The 22,202-nt window shown below is 35.9% G+C and overlaps 1 protein-coding gene across 1 annotated transcript in view; it reads right to left on the reverse strand.

The window, feature by feature from the left end:
* The window catches only part of LOC129238166 (uncharacterized), a 62,459-nt gene extending 41,437 nt beyond the window's left edge, over window positions 1-21,022 (reverse strand). The window contains exon 1 of the mRNA XM_054873201.1: window positions 20,937-21,022. Coding sequence (XP_054729176.1) covers window positions 20,937-20,982 — 46 coding nt within the window. The 5' untranslated portion in view covers window positions 20,983-21,022. The remainder of the gene's footprint in view (window positions 1-20,936) is intronic.
* Between the last annotated feature and the right edge of the window lie 1,180 nt (window positions 21,023-22,202).

A 22,202-nucleotide genomic window follows, 5' to 3' on the forward strand; every position in this document is an offset into this window, starting at 1 on the left:
AAAATCTAGCGCACGTAGAGATAATAGGTCGATTCTCACAAGGTTCAATCCTTAGCCCTTTATCCCATGTTTTTTTTTAGCTGAATTAGAGCTCCTGATATCGATAACTATGGTTTGATAGCTGAGTAAAGCTGCAGATACGATGAATGACGAGCACTGAATTTTGGTTTCTAAAAATTATTCAGCTAAACATCGATGACATTTGGTTTCAAATAGATGGTGCAGGTTGCCATACAACGCACAAATTACCACCGCTTTTAACATTGTGGATGAAGAACATTGGGAAAATATTCAAGGGAAATTCTTGCGAACATTCGGTTGAATTTTAAAATTCATCCTCTGTCACATTCTTATTTTTTAAAAAGGTTTTCAAAATATTTTTTTTAAAAGATCTGGTTATATACAAAGCCATTATTCCATTAAATACTATTTGAGGACGAAATTATAAACTTTGGCTCTCGTTTCTGACGTTAAGAGAGCATATTTCGCATAAATGGACACCTCCCATGGGTAGGTAGGTAGGTAGGGGAAATGGTTGAAGTGCCAGTGTGGCACTCCTCAAGTAGCACTAAAGCGCTGTTTAGATACTATTATGAGACCTCCCACAGACAGATATCTACAGCCAGCCAGGGATGTTGATATAATGGAGGAGATAGATTGGATTCATGTTGGCACACTGCCCCAGTCTGTTGAAGAAAGGAGCGTCCAGTGACCTCAATCATCTAGCTACCAAATCCGGACATTTACAAAGAAAGTGCTCTACAGTCTCTTCTCTGAAAGGTCCCCACAGCTTCTGAAAGGGGTGTTAAATGGTAACCCTAGCTTTTCCACTTGTGTGCCGATCGACCAGTGACCGGTAAAAACAGCTACGAGTTTGGAAGTTGAATGGCGAAGAGTCCAAAGGACTTTCTGAGTCCTTCGTATATTGTACTGGGGCCAAAGGGTTTTCTAAATAGCACATGAAGAACTGGAGCACCATCTTTTCTGCGTTTTCCTTAAAAATAATTTGTGCAGTTCCCCTTCAACAACTATCAAGGGGATGCCGATGATCGGGTAGGAGGTCAATTTCATATCGCTCTTTGTTCCTATGTCCTGAAACCCGATCTGAGGAATGTTACTTGCACACGGCGAATCAATCTCCTTTAACCTGATTGCACTTTGCGCTGAAATGGAAATAATAAAAAAGTCGATGGGAATCGACTCCCAGTCCCTTACGTGTCCACTTAAGGGAAAGTACGAGTAGGTATTTATTATTTATTATATCGTTGGAAGCTTCTCAAACAATATTGATGCATTTTTTTTGAAATTAAGTTGTTGCAAAATAATGAATAATCGCGAAACGGGTTCCGGCATCCCGAGACTACAGTAACGGGATCCCGCATATCCCGGGATTAAAAAAGTCTTTAAAAATTCACATCCCTAATGCACACATACATGCCCGCTTTACTAAATACACCAAAGGTTCATTGGGCTCATGGATAAGTGTATTTACCCAAATGTAGTCCCCCAGCCGACCCTGTTTTGATGAATTCTCACAAACATACGCTTTCACATGCACATACATACTAGCGCATGCTTTCAGACTACCGCAGAATATTGGTATGTATTATTAAATTTATAATTTCCTTGTTTTATATCGTGTAAATTTTCAATACCTTTTTCCACCATATAACAAAAAACCGAAAATGCTACAATTTTCCAAACAAAACGCCACAACAACAACTATTGTTTAAACAATCCGCCGCCAAAGCTAAATATAGTCTCTGGTAATTGCCGCACACACCACCAGCTTCAGCTAATAGTCCAACACACTCACTGTTCCATGGAGAGCTGTAAATTTTAAAATAGAATTTATCACTATTAGTTCAATGAGCTTTTGTTTTTGTGTTTGTTTACCTGCATTGCATTCGTCGCAATTGTTATACACGTACATACATGCCACAATTTGTTGGATTAACATATCTTAGATATTTCAAAGGAGATTACCACCATAAATTCCAGCATATTTATGTACGAATATCTAAATGTATTGATTAGTGAAAGTGTACGTATGCCCAATTGAAATCCACTGAAGTGTGAAAAGTGAAATTATGTTTGTTTCGGATACCAATTTAAGCCCTCAATGCCAAGAAAATATTTCAAATGGGTAAAATCAAAGGTGGAAATTAAATTTCTTCTCAAACCAGTGATTATGGTTTTCAGTGCTTACTACTCTTCACAGAAATGAGGTTGCAGAAAATTTACAACAACATGAATTAAACTAATTGACAAGGTTTTTGCCACACGGTTTACGTATTCTAATGTAGTAAAGTAATACTGGGTACGCACATTATAATTAAAAAAGGCTTTTTTTCTGTCACCCTCAGCTTCTTTTTTGACACCTGCTTATAAATTTACTGTATTTTCCGCTAATCTTACTGTGTATCCACAAATGCAGTAATGTTAAATTTTTTCGCTACACGCCCATTTTCGATGTATTGGGGATGAAAAATAAGATGGTTAAAAAATCTGTGCATCTGTAGTGTGAAAAGGTCAAGCGATTTTGACTGAAAGTCCAAAAATTTACCAAGAACTGTGTGTTTTTTATTCAATTTGAGAACTGATTGTGAAAACGCACAAAATGTTAGTATTAAATAAAAATATACTAAATAGCATATTAAATGATGTGAATCTTTTATAATGCATTATTTTTGAAGTATTTTTTTTTAATTTTTACACAAATCAGTTTTTAAAAAAAAATTTATTTGACCAGAATTAACACTTGTAGGTCAGAAGTTTAGCAGGGAAAAATATTCCCGGTATTATTTTAAGTGTTATTTGTTAATGGTTAATTTTGGCATAGAGTTTTTTATAGTCTGTAAAATATCTTCCGTTTTTTTAATTCTTTTCCTGTAGAATATATGTAGGTATATAATTTCAAACACTTTGAACAAAAAAAGAAATTATTTCCGGAAAAATATTTTACAACAAAATCGTACTTTTGTCCCAAACAAAGAAAATTTTGCAAAATATATTTTGTTCTAAAACAAAATCTTTTTTGTTTTTTTCGGAAAGAGTTACGTTTTTTGGAATTTGTTTTTTATCTATTTGTTTTTTATATTTGGAATTTGTTTTTTACCTATTGGTGTGCAACTAAGTTTGTCAATTGGGCATCTATTGCAGTGTTTGCTAGTCGATTCTAAAATAACCTAAACGTCATAAACCAAGCTTAGATATATGGTAAACAAACTGAATAAGTGATTTTGTCTTGGTATCACATACTTTTAGATGTGTGAAAATGATTTTGTGCCGAATAATCTTCATTTGCGGCAAGTGTTCATTTACCTCTTTCATTCGAAAAAAACGGCAGCTGAAGCGCATCTAGAGCTATAAAAAATTTACGGAGATGTTGCTTTAAGTGAGACAACGTGCCGCGATTGATTCTTTCTTTTCAAAGACGGTGAATTTAGTGTTTACGACCGTTCGCGTGAAGGAGGGCCAAAAACCTTCAAAGACGCTGAATTGGAGGCATTGCTCAATGAGGATCTGTGTCAAACGCAAGAAGAGGTTGCTTCAGTATTAACAGTTACCCACCAATCTATTTCCAACCGATTGTATGCTTTGGGAATGATTCAGAACAGGGGACTTGGGTTCCTTATGATTTAAAACCAATGGATGTTGAACGTTGCTTTTTCGCCTGTGAACAACTGCTCCAGCGGCAAAAAAGGAAGGGTTTTCTTCATCGCATCGTGATGGGTGATGAAAAATGGATTCATTACAGCAATCCAAAGAAAAGAAAGTCATGGGGACTGTCCGGTTATTCTTCTACGTCATCACCTCGGCCGAATGATCACGCTGCGAAGATTATGCTATGTATTTGGTGGGACCAAGTTGGGGCTACTTATTATGAACTATTAAAACCAAGCGAAATCATCACTGGGGATCGGTATCGACTTCAATTGATACGATCGAGCCGAGCACTGCACGAGAAGCGGCCGCAATACGCAAAGAGGCATGAAAAATTGATTCTACAGCAAGACAACGTTTGCCTCACGCTGCCAAACCCGTTGAAACCTACCTGGAAACACTGAAATGGGAAATCCTACCCCACCCGGCACTTTTTCCAGATATTGCGTCATCCGATTAACATCTGTTCCGATCGATGGCACATGGTCTAGCTTACCAGCAGTTCCATTCATATGAAGACATCAAAAAATGGCTTGATCCGTGGATGAAAATATGAACAGTTTTACCGCGACGGTGTACAAGATCTACTAGAAAAATGGAAAAAGTGATTCACTTGAAAAAATGATTCACTTGTAACTCTTTTCTCAGAACAAAGTTGTATTTTCATTAGGAAAACAGCGATAACCTAGTTGCGCACCTATATTTTGAAAAGATCTGCCGTCAGATTTGCTTTTTATTTATTTTATTAATAACATGTGATTTTTTAGCTAGTATCTTTTTAAACAGTTGGTTTAAACAGCTGACGCACGTTTCGTGTTTTGTTTCACTGTCAAACATCTTCAGTTTGGTCTATAATTTAACCATGAATCGTCTTACAAACGAACAACGCTTGCAAATCATTGAATTTTATAATAAAAATGCGTGCTCTGTTAAGAAAGTTTATCGCCCACTTCTTCCATTTTATGGTCAGTTTAATCGACCCACTGAAGCGGCTATTCGAGCTATTCTGGCTAAATTTAGAACCAAATTAACATTATTGGACATCAAACCACCAACATGCTTACGTAGAGTGCAAACTGAAAAAAGTATCGCAACTGTATCGGCCAGTGTTAATGATGACCTTCAATTATCGATTAGTCGTGGTTCGCAGCAATTGGGCCTCTGTTACTCAACAACGTGGAAAATTTTGCGAAAGGATTTAGGTGTGAAGCCTTTCAAAATACAGCTGCTGCAAGAATTGCAGCAGAACGACCTACCGCAACGCAGAATTTTTGGTGAATGGGCTCTTGGAAAGTTGGCCGAAGATCCACTTTTTTATCGAAAAATTGTGTTCAGCGACGAAGCTCATTTTTGGATCAATGGGTACGTATTGTAAATAAGCAGAATTGTCGATTTTGGAGTGAAGATCAGCCAGAAGAATTGCAAGAGCTACCAATGTATCCAGAAAAGGTCACAGTTTGGTGCGGTTTATGGGCTGGAGGTATCATTGGACCGTACTTCTTCAAAGGTGCTGCGAATCGTAACGTAACTGTGAATGGTGAGCGCTACCGTGAAATGATATCCAACTTCTTTTTGCCCAAAATGCAAGAGCTTGACTTGCATGACATGTGGTTTCAGCAAGACGGTGCCACATGCCACACAGCACGCGTAACAATGGACTTGTTGAGAGGCGAGTTCGGTAAACATTTTATTTCACGTTCGGGACCTGTGAATTGGCCACCCAGATCGTGCGATATAATTTTAGATTATTTTTTTTATTTTAGATTTTAGCTTATTTTTTGTGGGGCCATATTAAGGCTCATGTCTATTCAGGCAAGCCTGCTTCAATTAACGAATTGGAAGACAACATTAAAGCATTTATATGTGAAATACCGGCCGAAACATTGGAAAGAGTATGCCAAAATTGGACTAAGCGGATGGACCATTTGAAGCGCAGTCGCGGTCAACATTTGCATGAAATAATCTTCAAACATTTAATTATATGGACTGTACTATCAATAAAATAAAAAAAAAAATGAATTTTTCTGAATTTTACGTGTGTTTTTTTGAAAAACTTTGCTATAGCTCTTAAAAAATCACCCTTTAGTTTTAAAATTGTATACATGCCCAAAAGCACAAATACCTTGTTTTCATTGGAAATTATTTGTACTCAGTATTTTTACGACCCCTTGTTAAAGCAATTTTGTCAACTGGTTAAAATTCCTGAGTGTTTCTGCATTCAATTTTTACAAGTGTTGTTGTTCGTATTCCTATGTTTTATAGAAGACTATATATTCATTCAAAATGTGCAAACCGATTCACAAACAAACACACGACATATTTTTGGAACATTGCCAGCTGTCCATACAATGCACTATTTTTATATTTAAATTTATACCCAATGCAAAAAATTCAATGGAGTGATCCTGCAAAGCTTCGAATTTCATGAAATCCGAGGACGAAATTTCGCTGCATCATTAAAACGGGGCATCTATATGTATAGAAGGTGCTATCTACTTTTCAACTTAACTGAATCTCGCAGTTTCTTCAGTTACCTGGCCAGCGTTCTGGCGTGGCTGTCAGCCGTAGAAGGTACAGCGAAAGGCGTCCCAGCCTTGGGCATGGGCTTTATTCGTCAGTTTAGACTGTCACTAAATGAAGATGACCTCTCAGACTAACAAAACGAGATTTAAAAGTTTTAGGCTATTTAGACAACCGATCATATACATAGACATAGATACACATCTGTACGTCTTATCAAATAGAGGCACAAAATATGTGTGCGGGAATGCGATTAGGTATGTTACTATGCAAAGAATGCTCAGATTTGAATAGGATTTTTTTGCATTTTCAAGCTAGCATCTCCTGAAAGGACATAAATTGCATAAATTTCCAAAAATGATGTGTCTTTGAGTCAAAATATGTTACAAAATCATAAAATTAATTTCCAAACTGAAACAAATCTGAAATTCCTCAAACAATTGGAACACTTTTTTTCTCGCTCCGAGTCCTTCAAATGTTTACTCTCACCCTGTATAAATCAAATTTATCAATTATTTCCTACTCCTCTTAAAATTTTGCAGCCAAACAAACATTTCTCAAATAATTCTTATTGCACTAATATTTTCGCTGTGTGCTAAACTTCACTAAACGGAATAAGCAGGCAAAGCAGAGATGAAAAATATTCTTTGATTTCTAAACCTAATGATTTTTGAGTTGTATAGTACTTTTTCTTTTATACTTTACATTAACAGCAGAGTAGCGCATGCCGAATATTTGGTATTACTTCATAAATACAAGTTAAGTTAGGCTTCTTAACGGGTCCTTCTCCTAAAAAGAAAGACTTCTCTAAATGACCACCGAGGCCTATTGTGGTAGAAATTAAAGATTTTTTGATTACCTTTTTCATCGTATTCTTAATTATACCGATCATTAGATGAGATGGTTGCCAAATTGTCCTAGTATCCGATGAAGTGGGCCTGCAACGTGCTAGAGCCCTGCTTCTACGCAATTGCAACTTAATAAGCAATACGAGGTGAATTCCCTATTGCTGTAGAGATCGTTGATAAAACTCTGAGACAAATTTCTCAAAGTGATCGAGTGGTACTATTATACCCTTTTGTTGATATCCTAGCCAAATTTTGCCAGTTATACCACAAGGCACTAAGTACGCAGGCTCTGGGCGGCAATCTTAAGAAAACATTTTTTATACACACTTAATCCTATTTCTGGCATCTGATAATACAGCCTCCAACTAAAAACCGCATACTCAGGACTTGACCGAATGAAAATGAAGCATACGGTAACTTCGATACATTCGGATCGAAAAATATTGATGCATTACTTCTTACAAAGCCTTCAACAGAGAACTTTACATAGCTAATATGAATATTGAAATATACGTCGATCACATACTTCAAATCATTAGCCGATATACAATAACTAGTCTGCACAGAATTTTGACGAAGGTGTGGAATGGAAAAGCAAGGAACCGATGAGGTGGGAATTCATTATTTTTAAGCAAACTTCCTACACTTTTTATGAATATTAGAATTACGTCGAGCGAAATGGAATGTCCATTCTCATTACATCCGACTCAAAAATTTACTTCTACTTCATGCGAAACCCGGACAGCGGCAGAGAAAATGCTTTATACTAGCTTCATTAGGCCTGGTCGATTTTTGGGGAGGCAAAAAAATCGCGCATTGCTCTGTCAAAATCATATTCTAGAGATCACAATAAGAAACTTTGCCGAAGGAACCATACCTCTAAAACGAATTCTGATGTCACCCAATTTGGGTCGAACTTCTTAGTTTCTTTTCTCATGTAAAGGCCAAAAATGGTGATATTTTGAAATGATTGTATGGGGAACCCCCCAGGGGAGATCCAGGGGGTGTGCCACTGGCATGGGTGGATCGGCCGTCCAAAGTTAGTGGGGGTCGGCCATACATTTGGACTCGATTGGAGCACTCTAAATGGGTCAAAGTGGGATTTTTCGTTCGACCCAAATTGGGGGACATCAGAATTCGTTTTAGAGGTATGGTTCTTTCGGCAAAGTTTCTTATTTTGATCCCTAGAATACGATTTTCACAGAGCAATGAGCGATTTTTAAATCGACCCGCCCTAAGCTTCATCCTTCAATTCGGCTGTACACAGTGAATTGTCGTTGATGTCTATGGTGGCGATGTATCGCCACCATCAATTCTGGCCCATAAGTAGGGCTACTAGGGCTCATAGCTTACTTTTCATCGGGAAGTTTACCACCCTCACATCACGAAGCACTTTGTTGTTTTGAAGATGTCAGTACAGTACCAAAGGTTCTTATGAGACTTATTACTAAGAGTTTTAACATACCCAATTGTTGCCACCATTCTTGGTCCTAAAATTGGCACCGGTCAAATTCTCGTAGAAATCGCAATTTGCCAACTCATCAGCCAATTCGTTGCTTTAAACACCAACTTGCAATGCAGTTTAGTATCTATTTACATTCCTGAACTATTTTTGAAGAAGTTCAAGCGATTTCTAAGGCCTTTAGACCTGCCTAGACCTTTCACTACAAACTCAGGTTTAAATTCGCCACCATTATCCGCCAATTATCCAGTCTGCTATTTTAAGTATTGCAAAAACTCCCGATTAAGAAATCTTAAAGCAGCAAAGCATCTACTGTTACTGTCCAAATGTCATCCCGTTTCCCGTTTGCTGAAGTCTATCTGGAAAAGTTCTTTCCACGCTTCCCAAGTAAGCCTTTAAAATTGCTCTCCCGCTCCAGTAGCATTTTCAATCTTAAGTAAGTGCCCGGATATCTCCATTGCTCGCTTGCAGGCAAATTAAGGACATATTTTCTTCTAATGTATCAGTTTGCCGTTAGGTGCCAAAAATAGAGAGCACTGCTCCGGCAACCTTTTAAACAACTGTCTGTGTCCAAAGCTCCTACCGTCGTACCACAATCGATAAAAATGCAGTCGGCACATCGTTCTCATTGATAATACCCTACCTTAAGTTCAGAGTTAATAAATCCCACACAGAACTAAGAGCCGATCCTGAAGTTTCACTCAAGTCGGCCGTAGTGCCAAGACATACCATACTCTTCTTTGTCGTCCGTTTAACACAGAAATCGTGGTTTTGACCATAGATCTGCCCCATCATTTTTCTTCGGAATGTATGACGATTGGTCTGGTTAAAGCTAGGTATGTATATCCAGAAAATCCTGGCAGATATCAGACATCATTTCTTACGACACCGTCCAAACAACTTTCATATTTGCCTTCCATGTCAGCTTCATATACAGAGTTACCTCTAAATATTTGACTTCCACGGAAATACTTGCGTACACGCATCAAAGCACTAGAAGATTAAGACCTTCCAGTTTCGTTTGTCGAGTGAATAAGACTAGCGCTGTTTTATTGGAATTAATAATAAAAGCTTGAATTGATTAAAAACTTGGTTCAGTGAAAAGTTAAAGAAAGTTCCACTTTTAGGTACGTAATAGGGGATAAAGTTGGGTTTACGAGAAATGAATGACTGTGTGTCTCTTTATATACTCAGAACTCCATAAACTACTTGGGGAATTTTCATGGAACTTTCAAGGTATCTGAGTAAATTTTAGGATTTTATAAATCCATTGGCAGAAAAGGCGATGTCTTGGTTTTTTTTCCTACCCAACCTCAACCTTTGACTGCTTCCCAGAGAACTCCACTTTTTTTTAGCTGATCCCAAGTAATTGTATTTATTTCAAAGTAAGGGCAGCATCATAGATCATCACAAGAAAGAGAAATGATATAATTCGCAATAAATATGAAACCTTCTGAATCACAAAATTTTAAACATTTGGTGGCAAAATATTTATGAAAAAAATAAGAAAGGCTTTTTGCTGGAATGTGAAAAAATCCCTTTGGAATAAACTCAGCAAACGGCACTTGGTTATTACCAAAAGTAAGCGTTGGGTATAAAATATTCTGCTCCAATAGAATTAGGACTTCTTCTTTTTTTGTTTTTAATTATAGTTTATTTCCTCTAAGCATTCATTAAATATAAAATAAACATTTTTATTATATACCTGCATATAAGCAAATATATTCAAAATTACTTCAACCAAAATTTGGTCGAGGCAACAAGTGGATGAGTGGCTGAAAACCCAAGCACTTGAACATAAAATACTGCAGACATTCCTCGTAAAATACCTACAAAAATTTCGCCTCTTTAAACCATCTCAAATAAAAAAATAAACCCAAAACGAAAACACATGAGGTGGTCATTATTTTAAAATCAATCAATTCAAGTTCAAGATCAAGTTAATTACTTTGTATGCATAGTATACATATATATTTATATGCATAGTTGTATATTTATTCTATTATTTTATTATTTATTTTATATTTATTTGTATATTTATTCTCATAAAATTACCAAATATACACTTCGATATGTAGGCAAAAAAGTAATTTTTCGGTCAGCCATTCATTTGTATACTCGTATACTTATATGTATGTGAGTGCGTGCCTACTCTGGCATATTTATGCGTACTTGTGCGTATATACGAGTATTACAGTTTTGTATTCGCTTTGGTGTTTCATAAGGATTAATGATTATTTAAAGTAATAAGCTGCTGAATTCATTGCAGCTGGCGCATTTAATTTTAATTATTTATGACAACGCGGTGTAAATATTTATAAAGAAATTGGCAGAAATGCACATATGTATATGTGCATACATATGTAGAATGGCAAAAATATGTAGGAAAAGAGAATGAAAATAAATTAAAGAAAATTTGATTTAATGGTGAAACCGTAATGAGTCTTTCATAGCTCTTTTATTTGTTTGTCCCTACTGAGAATAAATAAATATATGAATATATGTGCATAAATATGTGTAAGAGAGTTTAAAGTAAATTATTTAAAGAAAGATTATGCAGTAGATCATGGGACTAGTCACGCAAAGAGAAATGAAAAAATATCTTTGTTGTGCGAATTCCTTATCATGATAACTAAGGCAATCACTCAGTGGACTGCTCGTACAAAAGATTTCGAGCATATGTACATGGGTTATGAGTTCCCGTAATACCTAGTAAGCCTAGAAAATACGGTAAGAGGTATCTTAAGAAAGAAGTAGGGTCAGGTTAAGTTTTCGGTGCAGTCGGCTCAGAGTAACCAAACTCACTTAGACCATGTAGGTCCGTTGTGGTGCCACTATGTAACACGGAAACCTTACTGTTAGTATGCCTGGAGCCAGTTAGACTCCTCAAGCGTAAGATTGAAATTAAAATATGAATAGTTCGAGCCAAGGAACACCATAGATGGCTCCTAAAATACTCAGGCTAAAACGCCCATTATATTTAGAGCTCTAGAAAGAGGGTAGATAGTCAAAGAGGAAAGGAGAAAATTATCAGAGAAAGAGATAGGAAAAATAGAAAGTGAGACAAAGGTACAGTGGTAGCCATATCATATGCAACTAACATCCTATTTGCGAAAATGTGTACATATTTTATCATTAAAATTTGCAGAATGTTGATTTAATGGGAAATTATATTAGTTTCGAATGTATATTTTTATTCTACGTTTTCAAACGAAAAGTATTTGTTCCCTTAAAGAAGATAGACTCCCATTTTTACATCAATCCTAAAAGAGCACCGACAAAACAAATGCAACTCTTCAAAATAGTTTAACTAACACTATTGTAACGGTATATTACTTTATTCGTTGTCTTTGGTTTATCTGTCACTCAAAATAGCTTGTATACTGCATATAATATAATATCAACCGTTCCTGCAAATAAATTAGTGTGTTTATTTAAATAAAGTTTCGCGGTTTTGATAATGGCTAGAGACAAATTTTGAATTGAACTTCGGAAGAGAATTATTGCAGATTTTCAGACAGGAAAGACACAGAAAGGCATATCTGCAAAATACAGCATACAAAAAAGTACGATTTCGCGAATAATTAAAAGGTTTGTTACAAGAAAAGAGGTTGCTGTTATTCACCGAGGAGGGCGCACACGCAAAATCAGCCAAAGGACAGACAACCTGATAGTACAACTGGCAAAAAAGAATCCTGAAATTGTTCGAAGACAAATAATAAAAGACTTAAATTTGCAAATATCCACGAGAAGTGTGCGTAGACGCCTTTTAAAAGCTTCACTGCGAGGTTGCCGTCCGGCACACAAACCTATGATTTCAATGAAGAACAAGGCAAAGCGTTTGAAATTTGCCAAGGAGCATCTAAATTGGCCGATCAGCAAATGGAAAACAGTCCTTTTCAGCGATGAGTCAAAATTTAACTTGATAGGTAGTGATGGAATGTCTTATGTGAGAAGACCAGTGAATAAACGGTATGATCCTCGTTATTGCAAGAAAACGGTTAAGCATGGTGGAGGCAATATAATGGTGTGGGACCGCTTTTCTGCAAATGGAGTTGGACCATTACATAAAATTAATGGAATTATGGACCGCTATGGCTACAAAAATATTTTGGAAGACGTAATGCTGCCATATGCTGAGTGGGAAATGCCGGTGCGTTGGGTCTTCCAACAGGATAATGATCCGAAACACACGGCAATATATGTAAAGTCTTGGTTTACCGAAAATAAAGTTTTTTTTTTTGCGACAGAATTAAACTTCTTCTTACATTCTCGAATAATCTTCAAGGTTTGCTTCGCGTTCTCCGGGGCTTTCAACGCAACTTGACTATTACTGAAGACTCCAACCTGCTTCCCGTTCAATCTCCTCTTGATTATCTATTCGGCTACTTTCAGGATAGCAAAAATGTCCGTTTGGAAAACAGTTTCCATTTCCCCCATAGCATAGTGATACTTATTACTATCGTTTAAGTACCATCCGACTCCAGACTCTATTTCATTCTTGGATCCATCGGTAAATAAAATATCAGTCATCATTTCCTGGTTTCGGAATAAATACTACTCTTACGCGTCGCCATTGGATGGTAAGTGCAAGCGTAAGATAGGTTTTATCCCAACACTGGATAGTTCCGTAAGAGAGTCAAAATGGTATTCTTTCTCTTCCTCGTCTCTACAACTTCTGCGAAAATATTCCTTGTCTAGAAGAGTGCATAACTAACAGCCAATGACTGGTGACACAAGCCACGACCTTGGAGATTTTTTCTCTTGAGAGGTTAAGTAACTATCCTGAGCTTCTCTTATATATTTGCGGCCGAATTAGCCGGGATGTAACACACATATTTTCTTCTCTCCATAGCCTATTGGCCTCCTGAAGAATATTATATTTTATTCTTAATTTTTATCATTCCTGAGCAACCTTTGATCTTAGTATAGTTATGCCTCTATTGACTTGATGGTCGCCTGGCTGTCCGAGAAGATATTCATCGTAGTTCTTGTTACGGTGTGTGTGTTAAGGTACACAGTTAGCTCCTTTATGCCTGATATAAGCTACAGTAGTCCGGAAGTCGGGCCGATGATTCTAAACTTAATTCTTTTGAAAAACCTCCATAACCTACTTTATTTTCTAGATTGTATCCATCCGTGTAGAAATTAATTTCCCCTTTTACCATTCTCGTCTTGACGGGATGTTAGACTTGAAGAGGCTGTTGTAGATTGGTTTTGGGAAAGAGTAGTCGATTTCTTGGGTATAACTACTCATAGTATGTAGTATAGGAGAATGGTCGAACCGCCGGGTCTTCCATAGTCCCACACTGTTAAGTCGAAGCGCGGCGGCCACGTATTATATTTTCCTACCAGGTTTAGGATAAGTAAGCTGACTAGCACCTCGAGCGCTTTATTAGGACCTTGCTCAGCAATTTCTTATAACTTTCCTTTTGAGTTGATGGCTACGTAAGTTTCCTAGGTATATATTTAACATTCTCTTGTAAAGAAAGATTCCTTTGCAAGAGAATATAAATATATATATAATTTTCAAGAGTGTGGAGATTCCTTTGCAAGAGAATGTAAAGAGAATTAGTTCAGTTTTCTTATTCCGGGTCCCCTATTCTCTATCCAGTTATCAAGCGTGGCCATGTTAGAGCCCAGAATATTCATGAGCGTGCGGATATTTGGTTTTAACCGCGATTGCTAAATCGTCAGCGTAGATAAGAAAGATAATTAAAGATAGTGTACAACGCTCTCCACCTCCTCCTTAACTTTGCTGGTGCAACATAAGAATTCATGGAGAAGCTCATTACTTATTAGACAGCAATGCAGTGCTTGTAGATTAGCGATTTAGATTTTTTTTCATAAAATCTTGACCAAATTTGCTCTAGCATCCAACTCGTTAATTACCTGCCTTATCTATTAGCCTGTTCACTGAAAGTCAATCTACTATACAGAGCTCACCGTAAGCAGCCATCAATCTCCTTGTTAGCGGCCCGATTTGAAGGGATATCGCTTTGTTCGAGGACCCATAATATTACAGTCAAGCGATACTTTACAACTAACTGATTCAAGGAGTTCTGCGCTTCATAGCTACCTTCCACGAGGTACTATTTATTGCAATACAGGGTTTTTCTACTCGCCTGAATATCTGAATAAGTTACGGTGGACTAACCAAGATACAGTGAAAGCCCTTTAGATCTCTCCGTCAAGCTTATCAACTTGCTTTGAGCCATCAGTTACTCTCAGAAAATGAGTTTCACTACTGATGTCTACAATTAGTTTACTGTGTGTGACTTCAGACTCTATCGTGCCTTTTCAGTTTAACTTCATATCAAGAACCCATCAAGGTATTTTATATCGGTAGTGAGTTCTCCCGAAACCCATTTAAGTAAGGTAACTGGCATGTAGGTAGTAAAAGGTACAATTTTAGTTTTAGTAGGTCAATCATCTCAGACCATTTTATTTCCAATATGTGCCACGGAGTTGAGGGCATCCAGATGTAACTCATCTGGAACAAGAAAATGTTTTTCCGATGATATGAGTGCAATGTCACCGATATATAGAGGTGTGTGATGGAGACGGCATTTCTGGAACGATCTTCCAAATTTCGGTTCTATATTAGCTTTCTATCAGGAATCACATAGCGGTATTTTACTTTTGCAAAAATTAGTAAAAAGTAATATACCATTTCTGTTTTAGTGTTCTAATCATCTGAGCCCAATTTATTCAGAACATATACCCACGAGGCTGAGAGCTTTCAGAAGTAGCCTGTCTGGAACCAGAAAATGCTATTACCTGATAGCTGGTACTTTGTAGGTTTAAAAATAATGCGTTAACATTAAAGTTCCAGGATAAGGGCCCCCCTGCTTGACACATGCCTCTAGTTGCTAGTAAAGCAATGTCCCCCGGCTCACAGAAAATGATTCTCCTCTCCAGAAAAAGCCTTACAAATTGTTCGGGTGGAACGCACTACACTTATTTTGGATGTTTGGCCGAGCTCCTCCTCCTATTTCAGGTATGCATCTCGGAGAGGCTTATTGTTTTATGCCGGCAGATGATTTTTATAAGAAGCTTTTTCAGTGCAGAAATACGCTCGGAAGTTTGTCATTACCAGCCGAGGAGTGACCGTTATTAAAAAACCTTTTTCTATTGGTATTTCACGTTCAAGGTTTCGAACCTGTGCACTTCCGAATGGTGGTCACGAACCAACCCTTAAGCTATATTGCATGTATCTATTTATTTACAACTAATATATGATATTTTTATTTTTTAGGATAAAACATATTTTTGAAAAAAAAAAATTGTTTGTTGAAAAAATTTAATTGTTGTTTTTTTTAACTTTTGGAATACTTTTAGAGCCGGAGCGTTTGTATCGATTCGGACGATATGGCCCAACCAACGAAACCGCTGGATCTTTATTCGCTGCGCTATGTCTATGACGTCGTAAAGCTCATACAGCTCATTGTTCCATCGCCAGCGATATTCGCCGCCGCCAATGCGTAAAAGTCCAAAAATCTTGCGCAGATTTTTTCTCTCAAACACTCCAAGCGTCGCTTCATCGGATGTTGTCATCGTTCCACGTTTCTACGCCATAAGTGAGGACGGGCATGATGAGAGTCTTGTGAGTGTTAGTTTTGTTCGTCGAGAGAGGACTTTACTAGTCATTTGCCTACTTAGTCCAATGTGGCACTTATTGGTAAGAGAGATTCTATGTTTGCTGGCATTATTATCGGTGTTAATGCATTAGGCTAGGGAACCATAAAAATGTACGGCCAAATCAACGCACACCACAACTTGAAGAAGAAGCTGGGCCCTGAAGGATTATGTACGCCAGTAGACATACCTTCTCAAAAATAAATTAATTGCAATAAATGAATGAAGTGAAATACTCAATATTCATATGATTATTTTTCAATCAACTGCAGCCAGAATCGCAAGCATTGCATAATCTATATTTTTTTCTTTATTTTCTTGCTGCATATGCGGGTAAACATATTTGCAGGCATGTGGTTTTCAGCTCATTTTTAAATATTTTGTATGCAAATAAAAAGTCATACATATTGCTACCATCTGTTTGCTTTGTGGCTTATGAATTAAGAATTGATATAAAATTTTTATATATTTTTTATGTCGCAAAAAATGGTTGGATGAGAAAAAATGCATATGATCAAGGTACACAGCAACACATGTACAAATATGGTGTATGTGTGTGTATAAAAATACACTCACATTTGAATGCATGTTATGGATACACGGAAATTATATTTTGTGCAACAACCTCCTTATGTCAGAAAATTAGTCTGTGGTTTGTTTTTTATATTATATGAATACAAATATGTGCATGTGTGTGTATGTGCATATGTATGTGTACATTGAAGCTCGCTGCTGGAAGGAATCTCATGGCCGCTGTTAAACTGGAGGTTGGACCCCCATCACAGCTCCACTGATGTGAATTGACTGATGAAATGTTTTTTTTTTTTTCAATATCTGCCCGCAATCGGTAGCGAATATTCAGCCTTCGAATGAAGTTCAGCTGTTGGGGTGTAATGGAGTGAGGAGTACTTATCATCTGCCTTTCGCAAGTAGCATAAAAGAGTTACCACATGCATTTTTAAGAAAAAAAATTTCACGCGCGCCGCATTTTAAATATTTGAGCTACTACTATTTGTATTTGTAGATAGTGTTTCAAAATCTCAAGGCAATATATTATTAATTTTATTATTACTTTTTTGTTATTATAAATATATTTTATTCCCCTTATAAAAAACATTTTTTTGTAAAAAAATATCATCCCAGGGCATTGTTATTTAGGTCACTTCTGATTAATTTGGTTATATAACCACTTAAGCGTCTTCAAGATATATTCGATTTTAAAATTTAAAAAAAATATTTAAAATTTTAATCAATTCTTTTGAAAATGACTGCTCGATAAATTTTTGAATTTGCGATTTTTTATAAAATATTCCCTCTTTCTAGACGTAGTGCAGCGAATAAAGATCCAGCGACTGCGTTGACTACGTCACATCGTCCTAACGAATAAAAACGCTCCGGCTCTGAAAGTATTCGATGCGGTTCCAGCTGGTAATAGCAGAGAAAGAGAGAGATCTTTTCTGTGTTGGAAATACCAGATGGAGAAGGACATAGCTTCACTTGTTATTTCGAACCGGCGTCGGTTTTATTCAATCCGCCAAAAATCGCTTAAGCGGTTATCTGAGCACTAAAGTTGACCTTAGAAAAATAAAGAATTAAAAATAAAAGTTCAAAATAATATCGAACTTATCTTTGTTTATCACAAAATCAATTAATATGGAATTCGGGATCTCATTTAATACAAGTTTCCAATTACCTTGATAAAAAGGCAAAAAACACGAAGGTTCTAGGAATATTAAAATTGATCCGGTCTAATAAAAAAGTACAACCTAAAGAGCCACAAGCAAAATCAAGCATTTAAGACCGTGAAAGTACAGATCTCCTGGCTTCCAAGGTCTTAGGCTTATTAAAAAGAAGCAATAGTTATAAAGAGCGCAGGCTCAGAAACATTCAACTATCGCCAAGCTAATTTAAGAAACTCTCTGAACGCGCTCAATACGTTTAGTACTATTAACGCAATATGGTCTCGAAACGAATGTACCCTTTCCAAATTGGAACGTACGAAAGACGTGTATTGAAGTTAAGGTAAGCGACTCAGAAAAATGCACACAAGTCCGCTTAACATAGCCTAAGGTAGCCTAAGATTTCCTATAAAAAATTGTCAATATGACTATTAAATGTAAAGTTCGATTAAAAGATAATATACAGATCTTTATTTCATCAACAGTTTCAAAGTTACATATATTTTAACGAGTCAACAATAAATTATGAATTTTAGCAAAAGAGATTTTGAAGCATTTCTTAATATTCAAAACAAAATGATTTTTCGTGCATTAAAGCCGCAGCTTATTAAGATATAATATTGAAATTTATGTTGTCGCTCAAATTTTTATGAAACAAAAGATTTTTAAATCATCAGTATAAAGCAAAAAATTCATATAATAAAAATAATGGCTTGCATCGTTAACCGTCGGTTGAACACTTTTTTAAAAACTTTCGGTTAGCCACCCGGGTCTGGCCTTTTTTGTCTTGTTCGAAGATACTTTATAAAAGGTTATATCTATAAATCAATAGAAAATTAAATTTTAGGAAAATACCTGCAAGTTCAAGTCGTTAGCTATAGTAGATATATGTTAAACTCGATTCAGAAATATATTAAAAATGAAAAAGCCAGTCTGGCCAGTCCACCGGAGGGTTAATAAAGTAAACGAAAACCAATGAGCCCAAAATGCTTTCTTGAGGAACAGCCGAAAAAATAATAAAACTATTAAAAAAATAAAATAAAAACTTTACTAGGTAAGGCTAAAAATTTCAAATTCGTCCTTTGTGATACCAGTGCAGACAAAAATAAAAAAAATTTAAAACTTTAAGTCATTTTTCCCTAAGGAGTTTTTTCATGGCATAAATACGCTCGGAGGTTTCCCATCACCTGCCGAGGGGCGACTGCTCTTAGAAAAATGTTTTTCTTAATTTTGGTGTTTCACCGAGATTCGAACCTACGTTCACTCTGTGAATTCTGAATGGTAGTCACGCACCAACCGATATGGCTACGGCGGCCGCAAACGCTTACTGTCTGATTTCGTCAGCCAAGTCGAGTTTCTTTGGTTATAAGACATCCAAATAATCGAACGGAATCATATCATTGTATACGAGGCGTTTCATTCAATTCTCGTCGAAGTGGTTGAAATAAACCACTTCTCCTACAAACTTTTCTCAGTTACAAATCAAAGTGTTTTTTTTTTTTTAACTAAAACCATTTCAAGACAAAATGTTATTAACAGGGAATATTAACATAATTTTCATACTTCATACATTTCTTTTTAAATAATACTTAATTTGATGATATTCTTGACGATATATTTTCCTATTTTTGGCGCCAGTCGGAGCACTATGACGCGCATAATTTCCTTATCAATAAGAAATCGTCTGAAAAAATTAAATAAATAGACTTACAGTTTCCCTTAAAAAATTATAAATCGTATTATATTTCTTTACTAGTCTTAGGACTACATAAGTTCAGTTCTAGTGAAATTAGCAGCTGCTAACTTTTGCGTGTTAATCAACCATGTTAGGAGTCATAAGTTCAAAACGAATCTCTGAAAAAAGAGACAATTATTTCTTGCACTTTTCGCTTCACTCAACTGATCTGGCACCATTTGGTTAAACTGCTTTTGGCGATGAAAGGAAGCATCATCATCGAGTAACTATAGCACAGACTATAGCACAGTGACTTATTGTGTTTTTTGTTTTGATTATTTATTCGTTCCTTATTTACTTTTAATAATCTTTCATGAAAATTTACTTCATTATCCTAAAGAACCATATAAATCTAGGTTTCAAACATTATGCAAATTTAAGGAAAAGTTCACGAATTTCCATAAAATATTCACATTTTAAATTTAATGTATTCACAATTTAAATTTTACTCAGAATTTGCAGAAGAATTTCAAGTACGCAGCTTTATAGTCTAATGAATTTTGTTATAACAAAAAGAGTGTTTGAAGTGGTTCAAATATCGCGCTGATTCTTTATAATTTGACTTGCTGGCGGTATTCAGTCTTTTCTTTTGCAAGCATACCAAACAAATACTGAGCATTTGCTGTATGAAGAAATTGCACAAGTCCTCCCGTAAAAAACGTATAGTGAAAAAGCTACACGTTTTTAGTCACTCCAACTTCACCTCCTTTTACTAAAACTCAATGTGCTATAAAACTGCACACCCAAAATTTTTGTGAAAATTCCCTTTGTGTTTTTTTTTTGTTAAATTTGTACAGAGTTTGAAACTTTAATATGTATGGTTTTTGTAGGAGAATAAAGTGAATTTTCATAAAAAATTATTAAAATGAAATGAAAAGTAAATAAATTGTCAAAACTTGCCCTTTAGTCCATTTGCCATAGTTTTATAATGAAATGCAGCTTTCTCGTAACTTAAAAAAACATGAAAGAAATATATATTTTGAAGCACAAGATCAATATATCCATTGACAAAAATATTACACACCAAATTTACACCTGGTTGTTTCCATTGCATTCACAAAAGGCTTTGGAAACTTCTTTGGAATAGAGAATGTAAGTTTTCAATATCTAAAAATATGTTTCAATAATAATAAGCGACCCATTAGCGCGCCATATAGTCTTCATAGCGAGATTCTGCAACTTTTTGGAGCGCAAAATAACTGATGGCAGCCGCTATTTCCATGTGATGTTAAAAGAAACCTGCCAGGTGGTCCACATTTTCTATAATATATTTTTGCACATTTCTAGAAACAGCAGTTCAAAATAAAATCCGAACCTACTCTCATTAATAGAAATATGAATATAAACAAATCTATTAATAAACGAAAAAACGAATTATGCCCACTTACCAACAAACTTGCTCTTATTTGTAGCCGCGCACTCTGTTTGAAGCATTGAAAAATGGCTTTTCAATTAAAAATTCACTCAGCAAAAACTTCAACGTATAATTTGTATAGCACAGAAAAACAAATCGGCAAAACCACAACACAAGTGTACTCAGCAGATAAACAAAAAAAAAGACAGAAAAAAAAACCACTTAGATAATTGATTTTAAATTTCAACAACGAAAGCAAACTTCACAATCAGACTTTCAAACGGGCGTATAGGTATCAGCCATGTGTAAATATTTGTATTCACGAACACAAACTAATGAAGAGCGGGTGTGAATCAAATTTGATTTACAACCAAATCAATGACAATGCAACAATGCAGTAATGTGCTAACAAGCCAGCAAACACAGAGAGATGCACAAGAAAAAAAATAAAAAAATTAAAAAAACACGTATAAATGCATGATGAATACGTGCTGTTGTTTTTATATGGCTAGCGAACAAATTTTTTGCCAATTATTCTTTTTTTAATATTTTCCTTGCATTTTCCACTCACTTTCTCAAACTCTTTTTTCACTTTTTAGCAGAAAATTCGGAAATATAGGAGCTTACACAAATTATCGAATTATTATTCTTATTCACATATAGATATTTGCATACACATATGTACTTATATATATGTAAATATATTTAATTTAAAATTTGCAATCGTACGCACGCCCGCTCTTTACCGGTCCAAGTTGACGATTTATCCGTTTCGCTGAAACTGAAAAGTGGAGAATAGAAAATAGCGCCGCTAAGACCGCGACGACAAGCGACCGCAAACGCAAACGACGACAACAACACCGCCAATACAAAGAAAACGAAAACAAGAAAAGCACAAAAACAAAACAAAAATATCCGCATAAATGCGGAAAATGGAAGTAGCAACGAACTAGGCCAAATGAAAGCGAAAACCTTGGAACGCTAAAAATTTGGAAAACACTTGTAAATTTCTGCACTCATACGCCACGTTGTACCGGCAAACCGTAGCTAGTATGTAATCTTTTCTTCTGTACTAAACTTATGCAAACTCCATGCGAAAGCGACAAATATACATATAAATTCATATTTTTAAAATTTCCATTCTACTTTTTGCTGATTTGTTTTAATTTTTCTTTTTTCGTTAAGAGAAAAATATTTATTTTCCGTGTTTCGTGTTTTCGGTGTTTGTTTTTATTATTATTTTTTTTCCGGAATTAATCACTGCGCTATTATTTCGTTTGTGGCTGTGGCTGCGCCGTGC

The sequence above is a fragment of the Anastrepha obliqua genome, chromosome 2 (genome assembly GCF_027943255.1).
Source record: "Anastrepha obliqua isolate idAnaObli1 chromosome 2, idAnaObli1_1.0, whole genome shotgun sequence".
Classification (NCBI taxonomy): Eukaryota; Metazoa; Arthropoda; class Insecta; order Diptera; family Tephritidae; genus Anastrepha; species Anastrepha obliqua.